Source organism: Cyprinodon variegatus, unplaced genomic scaffold, assembly GCF_000732505.1.
Source record: "Cyprinodon variegatus isolate N-32 unplaced genomic scaffold, C_variegatus-1.0 Scaffold54, whole genome shotgun sequence".
Lineage (NCBI taxonomy): Eukaryota > Metazoa > Chordata > Actinopteri > Cyprinodontiformes > Cyprinodontidae > Cyprinodon > Cyprinodon variegatus.
Window position 1 is genome coordinate 1361209 of NW_015150507.1, and position 13531 is coordinate 1374739.

At 36.0% G+C, this 13531-nt stretch overlaps 1 protein-coding gene across 1 annotated transcript in view; it reads right to left on the minus strand.

Annotated features, from left to right (window-relative positions):
• Positions 1-2652: 2652 nt before the first annotated feature.
• LOC107082447 (neural-cadherin-like) overlaps positions 2653-13531 on the minus strand; it is a 169694-nt gene continuing 158815 nt past the window's right edge. The window contains exons 32-33 of the mRNA XM_015371134.1: positions 6044-6198; positions 2653-3685 (exon numbers count right to left, since the gene is read on the minus strand). Coding sequence (XP_015226620.1) covers positions 3119-3685; positions 6044-6198 — 722 coding nt within the window. The 3' untranslated portion in view covers positions 2653-3118. The remainder of the gene's footprint in view (positions 3686-6043; positions 6199-13531) is intronic.

The window sequence follows — 13531 nt, forward strand, 5'->3', positions numbered from 1 at the left end:
TAATTGCAGTAAATAACATCTAAATGTGCCATTCACATGAATCACTTGTGCTTAATTATATATTGCAAAATAAACCTTTTGAATTACACCTTAAAATTTTCGTTTTTTATCAAGAGTAGCGCTGCATGTTGATATGGAAGGAAATTAAAAGATTTATAATGTTTCTAAATAAAGTTAAGTAACATGACAAACAGCAAATTTAAGAAGATTTTTCCACTTATCTTAGCTTAGAGACATGGAAAGGAATAATGAGAAATGCACACACAAACCCCATGCTACCATTACAGCAAACATGTTCTACTCACTTGAGACTTAAATAAAGAAAATATTATTTTAATAATAAGGAACAAACTAACCACATGTTTTGTGCAGGTTGCTTTGATTTTATGTTTTTTTTTTTGGACCAGTTGACTAACCACTCTACTCATTTTATTTTTTGTTGGTAATATAATTTTTTTTAAGTTTAAAAAAATAAGATACATAAGCATGTAACAAAGGGATAATAAATCAACCAACTGGGTCAAAGTAAGGCAAGGTTGTTTTCAGCACCATTTATTGAGTGTTCTCGCAAGAAAAACAGTAAAACCACGAAACAGGCTTAAATCAGAAGAAACCAGAACCTTGCTAAGTTTTTTCTGAAAATGTTTTGACACTTATCCACAAGCCTTTGTCAAAAACAGTGAAAGTTTGGTTGCCTGCAAATTAAGTCTGTTTGTGGTTGCTATGACCCAAATGGCTGAAAATTGGCACAGACAAAAGCCATAAAAGCAACATTAAACACAAAGTATATTATAGCAAGTAAAGTAACACAAATAGCTGAACAGGTCAGCTGAAACTGCCTAGCTGGATAGGTTTCTGTAGTCTTTTGCTGTGACAATTATCTATTAATCATACATTTCCATAATCAATGCACATTCCCAATAAATCAATGATAAGGGATATTTTTACTCAAGTTTATTTTACTACAAATTCACTTAAATGTCTCGAGGCTGCTTTAACGTGGTTTCATATTAGGGTTCATCTTGGTAGACTGTTGACTGTAAATGCAATGGTATACAATACAATACAATACAATATGGTATTTCTTTCCCTCTTTAACTTTACTGCTTCAACACACCTGACAACAGTATGAGTTATTTGGCAGAGCTTTATTGCTGCTAGTGAGGTAGTTTTTACATTTGATTCAGGTGTGTAGAACAAGGGATACATCTAAAAGTTGCAGGATACTGGTCCTTGAGGATACAGTATAAGTTTGAGGTTTGTGCCAGCCTACCCTGCATATCTGCTTCATACTGACTTATACTGCCCTCTTCTGGCTGACACATAAATCACACACCCTGGCAGGAAAATCCTGAACAACACATGTTGCTATGATGATTGTCATAAAAATATTAGCTCTCCATATTGAGAGAAGTGGAACAGGCAGCATACATGGATTTTGTTGGTCTTAAATATACAACAACTCAATCACACTGAATTATGAACTATTCTGGACTTTTAAATCATAAACACTTTGAAATCTTCATATTCCTGAACTTGAAGATGGTCTGAATTAATTTTAATATACTTAATTTTGTTTTCAATGTTGGTTGAGTCAATTCAATGTCAGTTTTTCACTTTAAGTAGGTGAAAAGTGATTTAAAATTTAAATGAGATACTTAGCATGCATAGAGTCCTCAGACTAATTTTAATAAATGTAATAATGCTTGACCTACATCGTAATTCATGATAACTGAGATAATCACAGATCCTTGCCAGGATCCTCAGATCCTGCTGTGAGAATTCCCTCTAGTGTGAGGATAAACTCTGAATTTGAAATGAACTACTGTCTAAAACAGGCTCCATCTGGCCATTGCCAAAAGGTGGCAGTATGGGTTTATGAAACAGATTATCTCCAAGGAATCTGACCAGATCAAACTCAACCACATACAAGGAGATGTTCTGTACCATTAAGGTGGAGATGATCTTTTATTCACTTCGAGAGGATTTATATCTCACGTGAGTAAAACACCTAGACTCATGAATATAAATGGATAAAACACAATGCTCTTTGAAGACCCACAGGGTGTTGAAATCCTCTTCTTGGTCTCTTATATATATAAAAGCGTGATGCATTAGGTAGGTGTGCAGACATACTGTACAGAAAGGAGACATCAGTTCCATCAGCTCCAGGCAGCAGCTCAGTGTGCTTCTCCAGAGACTTGCTCCAGTGTCACACTTGCTTAATTCCAGTAATGTTGCCCAATTAAATATGATGTAGGGCTGCCTGCTGGGAACCCAACGTTTTGAGTTTATATTGAAGAGTCTCAGCCACTTAGGTCAGATGGCTACTGGCTCTCAACATGAATAATTAATCCCTCAATTGACCTTGTTCATATCTGTGTCTCTACTTGCTGGTAACACAGCTGATTTGACAAGAACAACTGTTTGACTTTATGAATGTTGTCATCCTATGAACATTAAAAACACATGAAAGGTGTTATTTTATTTATGTGGAAGTGATAAGACATCCAGTGTGAATCTCGTTTAGCTGCTTTAGGTTTGAAGATGAAAGTCTGCTTGAAGTTCAAAAAAGAAAAAAATATGAGCATGATGAATATGAACATCTGTTTGAACAAGACGGAGTTTGAAATATTATCAAAGATACTCATTTATTAAAGGAAAAAGATAATACAAATGAAACAATTCTCATTTTGTCACATAAATGATTTCATGAGTCATTAACAGCAAAAAGAATCCAGTTTTCTCAGAGAAAACTCATTTGGCCCACTGCTTGGAACCATTTCTTCTGTGAGCTTTATGACATGGGTTGTTTTGACACAGGGCGCCTGCAAAAAGTGTTTTCTGTAAATTAAATACTGTACAGTGCAATTCCAAATAAACAATACATCACATCTGATCATTCATTGGTAAACATCTGTTATATCAAAGAACATATATCTTCAAAGTTTCTTCAATACATTACATTTATTAGAGAATTCACACAGACTCAGCGCAGCCTTTCGAGTCAAAGTATTTCACATTTAATGACCTCCCTTTAGATTTCCACCATTGATTTCTGATTAATGTTGCTGGGTTTTTTTTGGCAACTTACAGTCCCGTTTCTTAGAGCATAACTTCACCCGTTCTTCTCACACTTCAACTGCCCCCTGCTCTCCTTAAGTTTGTCTCTCTGGCTGTCTGGAATCTTGGAGTCTCCTCTTAGATCACACATCACGGCACGAAGGGCTCTAAATGTGTCCATCCGGGTTATCTGGGCGGCGTGAAGCCTGACTTCCGAACCCTGGGATGCACTGAGAGAGCTTAGGGAGCGCACAGAGGCCAGGCTGTGCTCCTTTCCAGAGGGACGGCGTGGTGTGGTCAAGCTTCCAGGGTCCTCTGCATGCTCCATGTCTCTGATAACCTCACAAAGGTAGCGAGCCAAGTCTTGGCTGGAGAAGGAGAAGGCTCTTTGTGAGCGGCGGAAGGTCAGAGGTGAGGACAAGGTTTCAGCCTCTGAGGGAGGGATGGCCAGACGCAGTGCAATAGCTGCACTGCCATTCCCATTTGCCATCCCCTTTTTGTTGTTGTCTTGAGGAAGCTTCGTCTGGGGGTAGGAGCTGGAGTTATGCGGATAGCTGTAGCGTAGGGACTGTGCAGGGCTGGGCTGGAGGGAGCGCTGCAGCTCCACCATGTTAAAAGCATTCTGAGAGACGAATAAAAGAAAAGGACAACAGACAATAAAAGATGCAATCTTTTTTTTTTTAAATGTAGACAATAAGAGCAACACTGCTAAGCCATAATGACCAGTGAAATTTTGTCATTGTGCGTGACAATTTAACCAATGTGGCTCATCTGATGATTCTGAGAATAAATGAGCCTGTTACTTAGAGTAAGATGGGAATCCACAACATAGGAAGGGAAATTGGCAACAACAGCTCCTTTGATCAGCCAAGTAATTAATTATCTCTGTGAGGGGAGGGTGTTCTTCTCTTACCAAGCCTATTAAAACACCAACATTAACAGCTATTGGTGCCATTTTGCTTAATTTCACCCTAATAGACTAACATCCCATGATCTCCAGGGGATTGATATTTGTTTATCATTCTGCAGAAGAACACATTTCTATATCAAATGGTAATGTTTCTTTTATATATTGTGAAATGATTTGTGTTCATAGTCATAAAATATACTGTGATGACATTTATGATGCTTTGGAGGAGTTGTCATTATACTATTCTACATTTTCAAATTACAACCACAAGATTCAATGTAATTAAATGGGAATCATTTAGTAGACCAACAGGGGGTAGCACTGAATTGTCTACTGGAATGTAATAGAGATATAATCTAAAATTTATTCCAAGCGTACAAATCTTAAAACAGTTGAATGCATTTTTATGTTTCCCCTTTACTCTGTTACCCTTAAAGAAGCAATAAGATATAATGAGCCCTGCTGTTAACAAATGGAACAATGACTTTGTTGAATGGATTGTTTTTTGCAACCAGGTTTTTGGAACCCACTTTGACAATGTCTGTTTGTGTGTTTAATAGTAATAATAAGGATATTTTTTGAAATACTAGTATAATTAAAGGTATGATTGGGAGTAAAAAAAACAAAATTAGATGAAAACAGTAGGACTATGGAGATCAATCAGAATGAAAATGCTTGGTTTAAACAGTTTTCAGACAGCATAAAAAAAGAGGCTGCTGTTTTTGAAATTTCAGTACAAGAGCATAAAAAGCAAATGTGAGATTAAGAAACAAACTAATCAAAGGAGGAAGGTAAGAGATATACTTGCTGAAAAATTAAAAGCTGGTTGTGGTAATCAAACATGTTTTTAATGCTTAATGTTTAATCCATCTTGAGAAAACTTAGTGGTAGTTCCATTCAGAAACTGAATGGAACTACCACCAACCCATTAAAACAGTGCTATCCACCTAAGGTTTCAAGATGAATAAAGGAGCCATTAATAAGGCAACAGTCAAGAGGTTAATAGTAACTCTGGATGAGCTACAACCATATCCAACTCAGTTGGAAGAATATTTCCTGTAAAAAAAACTATTATGTTTTTAACTTCAAATACTGTATCAAGCCTATGGAAGAGCGGGAAGCAGAATCTTTGTAGAAAGAAGCTCATAAGAACTTCTCATTGCAGAATGCAACAATTTCTGTAGGAATTGCTGTAACTCTGTTTAGATCAGATTCAACTGTTTGGTTGATTCTGACTGATTCTGCAGTCGTGCGAGAACAACACCAAAGTGTATAATTATTGAGGCAAAAACAACTTTTTTGGAGCTTTTAACTTAGTAGTTATGACCTTCCTTTATGAAAATCATGCCCAAAGTGATGTTTTGCTTAATCCATAGATATCTTAGTAAATCTTATAAAAATCTGCTCTCTGTGTTCTGGAAAAACAATCAGCCCTTACTGTTTTAAGCACCAGACTCATCCAGGAAGTACCAATCTTAACCCGCCCTGCCAGCCCAGTAAACTACACATAGCTTTTCTTCTGATTAGGGAGTTTTGATACTAGATAGAACATGGTCATAGTCGCTAAATGGTGAGATAAAGGGACTGTTTTTGCACCTAATCTTCACAGTGACAGCAACTGCTTTTTATAGGTAATTCTAAGCCCTAAAAATGTGTTTTTGTCCACAAGACGTCTAAGACTTTGTTTAGCTTTCGTAAAGAAGAGCCTTATTTCCAGAGGCGGAATGTTGCCATTTGGCAGGTACAATAAGGAGATGATGAAATGAGTGGCACTTCTCTCACAATATTTTATCCTTAATTGTATATATAGTTGGCTTTGAAGGCCTTAATATCGCACAGAAAATGTATAGGACCTTAATGATGATAGTAATGTGTAAACTAATGGGATCTAACATTGGCCTGTGAAATTAGAGGAAAGTCCAATAAAACACAATGAGTTTATAATTGTATTGTGACAAAATGTGTACAAGTCTAAAGGGTACGATTATGTAATCAAGTCACTTTAAAATATAGAAAAATATAATTAAGTGTTGTTTCTGTGTTTACAATTCAGATTGGGTATGCATCTACCTGGTCCTGTTCCCCGCCACCTTCCTCGTCGTAGTTGAGCACATTTTCTCGGATGTCCTCCCACTCGCCGTGGTGTGCAGACACGTGGTAAACACCCTCCTTCAGGCCTTTGTGTCTCCTCCAGCAGGAGTAAAGAAACAGCCCCAGCATCAACACTGTGAGGTGCCAGAGAGTGTGTTAGCACAGCATGGAGCACTGTCACATAATTAAAATGAGAATCTGAGCAGAAAAAGACTTTCTTTGGGTGCAAATGGAATGAGAACACAAAGTTGTGATACAAATTTTAAAACTCTGGCTAATAAAACCCACTCCCATGAAATTCCCAAGAGATTAAATCCGTTTTTCATCAAAAACACTCCAAACAGCCCCAATTATTTAAAATAAATAACATATAATGAAAAAAAAAAAAAAAAAACTGGAAAGCTATACTGCTGATTCATTCAGAGAGGCCTGCTGGCCACTGGGCATACAGCTAAGAAGCACTAATGGAACAAACGTGGAAATAGAGGCACCACCTTTCCACCTATTCTCTTTGATGTTGCCTCTCTGTTTCCTGTCTTATCAAAGACCTCAGCTCCTCAGAAACCTATTAAACAAATTTGTACTCCTCCCAGCTTAAACTCAGAGCCTCAGTGGCGCTGCTAAACGTGGAGAGGAATACTGCGGAAGCTGAGCAGGAAAAGGTCCTGAAGCACACACATCAATCACATCTATTGTGTGTTGAATTATACAACATGCTGGACTGACCTTTAAAACCCATTAATCTCAACCAATATTTCCATCCTGTCTGCCATCCTTCATGCTCATTTTTTCCTTCTTTTCCCTATCTGTTTTTACTACTTTAGATATTTTCTCTGTTGTCCCTGTATCTGTCTTCTTGTCGCTGCTGGAATGTCCATTACTGCTTACTCTGCTCGTTCTCACTTATTAAATGTCTCCCTGCTTATGTGTTCCAGTCCCTCTATGGTCTCTTCTAGTTTTGGCTTGTATCTTGTTCACAGAATGGGATCCATTTCACTAAAGTATGTCACTTGGTGTGAGCTAAGAACTTGGTTAATTGAAAATCTTAAGAAAAGATAATAGCATTAGACCAGGATTTTTTTTAAAGTAATTGCTTTGAAGAATAATAATACAAGTGATGACTTCAGCGGTCACAAAAACAGAAAAAAATTCCCACACATTTTTTCACTAAAAAAGGGATTATTGTTCTTTGATAAAGAATATTTTTTTTTTTTTTTGTTTCTCTTTGTTCGTTCCTGTCTACTTTTAAAACTATTTTTGAACCTAGGGACATGATTTGTGAAAGAATACATAATACATATGCATGTCCATTGTTTTTAATTCTAATGGGTGATAAAGCATTGAGCCAAAACATGTATCTCTACATTGTCTTGAATGGGCTGTGTGCTGCAATTCCTACAGTTGTTACGTAATTTGAAGCTGCATGCACGCTCACCCACAGTTTTAATACAGTAAGTCCCGTTTTTTTTCAGTTGTAGTAGTAGACTTACTTGACATGATAGCATAAGATTTAATTCATAAAAAAGCTCAAATCTTCAGCTTAGACAGCATTAAATATTCACGTGGTCCCAATGCATTCATAGACTTAAAATATATATTAAGACTTAGAAAAACTTTATTGTGATTTTGTATACACAGAGTGTATATAAAACGAAATTTAGTTTATACAACTTTCCGACATTGAATAAGCAACTTAGCAGTGAAAAAGAACATTTCCATTCATAAAATGCAGCATTGATTAAAGGTAAACAGTGTTGGAGAAACATGGTGCAAAAAGCATTGATGTGGAAGTTCAGAGCAGTGCAAAAATAAATAAATATATGGTGCAAAAATGCAGTAGAAAACATTTGAGTTGAGTTCTATTTGGTATGATGTTATCAGTATGATGCAGAGTCTCGATTTATGACTTGATTTAGAGTTTTTTCAGTTATTTCAGCAGTCTATTGGCAGACTGCTGAACTAACGGCTGAACTCTGATGGCAATGGGGAAAAAGATGTTACAGAACTTGCCAATTCATGTATTTATGTATGAACAAATCTTCAATTTGTATTGTATATCCACTAAACTTGACCTTGCAAATTTGCATCGTCAAGTTTGAATACTGTACATTGAATAAATGTTTTCTTCAGAAACATTCAGCAAAGAATTTGTGGAAGGATGGAAGCCTTTCGTCAATCTTTTAGGATAAAGTTTTATGAATTGCAAACACCTCTTGACATAATGAAGTGAACTGAAACAAATAATTCATAGCTATAGATTTAGTATCTGGATAAATTTGGTTCACTTATCGTCAGGTTTGGACGATATTTGCCTCCTTTGACAACAAAGTGAAACGACACCAGTGTTCAGCACACAAATAGGGAGAAGTAAAAGAGTGCATAAGTCTGCTGCTGCAATTGAACAGGTCCTTTGTTTAGCGGTGGAAAATCATTGTGGCAAAAAAAAAAAAACTTGTAATCTGACCGGAGCATCATTTTAAATGAAAAACGAGCCATTCCTCAATATTTACTACAATATTTACTGTTTCAGATCCAGAGTCTAATTTCTCCCTTTTTGTCCCAGTCAACATTAATTTTGGTTTCTTAGTCTTGTGTGGAATCTGTGATAGAATTTGAGTTGCACTTGTGGTTGGTCTTTTATGATTCATCTTCCAAAACTATCCCTCCAGTTTTATCACTGCATTGTTGTCTCCATAAAGTAGCCAAGTCCACTAAAGCCCATAGAATTCAACCTGAATCGGTTTCTCATGAACTAACTATGAATATAAATATCCAGCTATATAAATACCCATGTAAATACCCTGTGCATTAACCCTGTATAATGATCCTATGATAAAAAAAAAGAAAAAAAAAAGAAAAAGCTGTCATATGTGGACACGCTATATTTAATGTATATATCCATGCACCTTTTTCTTCCTTTGGTGCATTCTTCTCCTTTGACTATTTGAGCTGATGTAACGATTAAATTACTCCACAGTGAGATCAATAAAGTTAATCAGTCAATCGATCAATAACTAATGAAGAATACTGAGTAATCTGCAGCATATAGACGAAAGTTCATTTCACACGCTACAATAGTAAGGCATGTATAGAGAAAAAACAAAACAAAAGCAAAAACAAAACAGATAAACAAATGAAAATGTAAAATTGCACAATGCACCACTAATCATAGAGATCAAAAAGTTTCTGGCACAACTTTACTAAAGATTTGGTGAAGACTCCAGCAATGCTGCAAACATCATGTACTCACTTCATTGTTGTTGTTTTTTTAGTTTACTAGGTAGATGTTGTTGTTGAACAGCAGCCTATTTTGTCAGTCACAAGATCAAGTGGAATATCTGCCAGGTTAAGAATAGATTGATATTTGTTTCAATAAGCATGTTTTGTCTCCCGGTGAGAGGCTATATAATTTATTTTTTGAATGAAACTTTAAATACTAATTAATTGGGTCATCATGGGGAACATAGATGCCTCGGTTGCTGCAGGTGCCATGACTCAGTGTAGTTACTGAATTAGAATCTGGATCTATATGATGGCATTGATCTGAATATATATATATATATATATATATATATATATATATATATATATATATATATATATATATATATATATATATATATATATACTGCGCAGAACCCTCAAACTCCCAGGCCTCTGGTAGAGGACCCGAGCTTGAGGATGACACATACCACCCCACGAGGGGTGAGAAAACAGTTTTTTNTATACTGCGCAGAACCCTCAAACTCCCAGGCCTCTGGTAGAGGACATGAGCTTGAGGAGGACACATACCACCCCACGAGGGGTGAGAAAACAGTTGTTTTATATATATATATATATATATATATATATATATGTCTGTTTATAAATTGAATCAGATATTTGTAAAGTTCTTTTAGATGTAATCTATTTTGAATCGATGCAATATAAATAAACCAAATTGAACTAATTAGATTTGACTCAAAGAAGTGAAACTGGTTGTCCATTTTATTTCTATACTACTTTCATTTCAGACAGAAAAAAAAAACTGATTTCAAGAATTTCTTTACAAATCCCTGGCTGACCGTCGTCTGTATGAGGCGGAGGAGAGAGCGGTATTGATCAGCTGACCTGGCTCCTTGACTGTTAACGCCTGAGCAGCCTTGAAGAAAACACCAGAATCTTGATAAGGTGTCAGTTCAACAGCAGCTCTCATCCGCACTTCCTGGATTACTTGGCCTCATAGGTGCAGCCTACAGGCCCACTGCCTCTAGTATAACATGACTAGCATTAAACACATAACTACAGTGTGATGAAGACAGAGAAGTGTGATGGACCCCAGAATGTGGCTAAACTATAACCCCTCAAAAGTATACAAAATTAGTTGTTAATAAACACACTTTGGTTGCCCTGTAGGCTACCTGTAGGGACTATAAAACAGAGTTGAGTGTGCGTGAAAGAGCAGCTACACTCCAGTGAGATCAATATCCCACAGGTCTGAGCACAAACATCGCAGTCATTCGTCAATCCATAACACTGCTGCTTCTCTGCCCTCTAACCACTACTATGAACAGGGCATTATGATGTTATCCTGGACTGAGCTGTGCATTATAAATGAGTGCCGGAAAAAAAAAAATGTAACAAAGCAAAAGCCTTGAAACGTAATCATTTCGCTGCACCTCTAGTCTGAGAGCAATGAGGAAAATAAACAGATGAAACATCAGTGGAGAAGAGAGTAAAAGGGGAAGGAAGAAAAACTGATGAAGACGGAAATGATAGAGGTGAGAAATGAGGAAGATTTGGGAAATGATTTATTTATACATCTTTCAGAAATGAATAAAAGGTGGCACTTCACACATCGGTTTTAAAACAGAGCTTAGCTAAAGAGCGAATTATTCTATTCAGAAAAAAACAAAAAACAAACAAAAAAAGCCATATGAGTTGATACTTGACTAATGAAGATTGTTCAGACAATCTTTTTCAGTCAATAACCTGCACCAAGCTCACACTCTGCCTGATGCTACATGTTAAACTTAATAATGGATGTTTGCTTTAACGTATGTTAATGTACATTGAGGTGGAGTAAGAGGCCCACACACCTTTAACCTAGCAACCAGCCGACAGCTTTTGGTTGATCTAGTGAGAGTGCATTTATAGTAGTGATAGTAGTGGTTGTTGCCGTGGTGGGGAGCATTACTTAAAAAAGTATTGTTGATGCTGTAAAAATATCTGTTCAGCAAATTAAAGAACTGGGCTAATTTTATTCTCATGCATAACTAAATGCTCTGTTTGCTTCCAGTTGAAAGGAAAAATGTAATTTGTTTTATTGGTTTTCCTTACCTGTGAAGAATTCAGTTACACTCACCAACCGGTCTTCATCCTGGTCTCAATTACATTACAGAGTGGCTGATGAATCCAGTGAGGTGAAATGTTTATATAGTGAATATAAATGCCTGATCTGCAACCATGGAAAAACTACTTGAGTGTTTTTGTTGCTTTTAAGTCGGCATTCCAATCAGCTCATGAATTTCCATGAATGAGGCCACACCTCATCAGCTTTGAATTAATTATCAGGATTGCAGACAACTATATGTTTCCCTGGAAGGTGTCAGTATAATGGATGACCTAATACTGGCCACATGGCCCTGGAGGGAATGTTGAGTCAGTTATAGGCAGGGATAGTATATTGAATTGCTGAGGCGTTTCATATGACACAAAGACTCATAAACAGAACAAAGTATTTCAGAGGGAAGTCAGTGCAAAAACGTAAGCTTTTTGACTATCTTTGCATGTACTAAAATAGCTTCCTGTGATGTGGTCCCAACACAATTAATTTATCCTTTAACTTGACCTTTACAATATAGCATCTTCCACCTTTTGTTTGAAACATGTGAAGAAGGAATATCTTTGCATACTTATTTAAAAGTGAAAAAAAAAAAACCCTCTGGCAGCAGATGTGGGTAGATATTGAATCTTGATCCTATTAGATCTTAACACAGCTTATGAAACCATCAACCATGCAGTTTTATTCATCGTTTATACCAAGAGGGCAAGTGTCATCAGTTCAAGTTAAGAGCCGAAATATAATTTTAATAATCAGTTATCTGATCCTATTTATGTTGCCAGTTAAACATTTTAACTGAATTTTTTTTCAGGTCACTTTCACTCTATATGTTGTTTATCCATTTTTCAGATTTGCAGGGCTTGATCTCTAAAGAATCAAAATTATTGTGTGGGCAAGCCTCAAACCAGCCCAAATCACTGCATGTGAAATAAGTGGGCGTATTGCTGGTGATCTACAAAGATTGTGAGGGTAAGTGATAAGATCTGCAAACAGGTTCGCCCCCATTAAAATTAAAATTGCGTGTTGTTTCTGGCAGTTTGAGAAGCCATTAAATAAAGATGAAGTTCTAAGCCATGAAGTTAGAAGTAATAATTACATTACATTTAATTACATTAAAATAATTATCAAAAATAATAACAAACAATTTATAGTAAACTCTAGATAAACATTTCAAAGCGCTATAAATATATACAAAGTCAAAAAAATCTAAGGATTAAAAGGAAAGTTTAATTGAAAAGACTAAATATCAAATAGAAAACTGGAATAAAAGGAGCTAAAATAACATTTAGGTGGAAAAAAATTCCCTCTTACCACAGCTTAGGGATGTACACTGTCAGGCATGTAATATCTATCATGAGGTCTAACTGCAAACTATATATTAGGCAATGCAGATAAACCGTTCTGGCTGCTGCAGCTTCCGGGCTAATGTAAAGTACTTATCACACTGCTCAGATATTCACAGCTGTGTAGAGAAGCTCATTTATATAGTATGTATGCAGGGAAGTGAAAATCTATCAAACCCTTTACAATTTATTTATTTATTTATTTTGTTTCTGATTTTTTTTGCTATGTTTTCTCACAAAATATTTCAAACCACAAAAACAAATTCTGTAAAAATAGTTATAGCTTGTGTTTTCAAATGGTCTTTCTTTAGGACCAGATTGTGTTGAAAAGCTTTTTTTCTCACTTAAAGAAAGAAATATTTGAAAACTGTTTTTTTGTTTTTAAGCACACTCTTTTTGTCAAAACACAGAACAACTGTGAAATGGAAAGGATGATTTGTCACAGCACTGTCTGCCAATAATAGATGATCCATTGTCAAGACATCATAGCAGCTTTCTTAACCCAGTTAGCCTTCTGTTGGAGAAGTATATTAAGGCTGTCAGGCGGAACCTCCTGTTAGGACTGGAAATTTATTGCTGTAAAAATAAGAAAAAAAAATGTAATCCCAGATGTTTTTGTTGAGCAAAGAATGATTATCTAAATATATGTTATACTGAGGAGATATCTTATTTTAAGGCTGGCTCACAAAGAAAGGCCAAACACTGATTTCAGTGAAACATCAAACGCTACATATGCGCTCTTAAATCTAGATTTGGGCGTCCATAAAAAAAAATGTATTCTACACAATTCTACAAAACAAT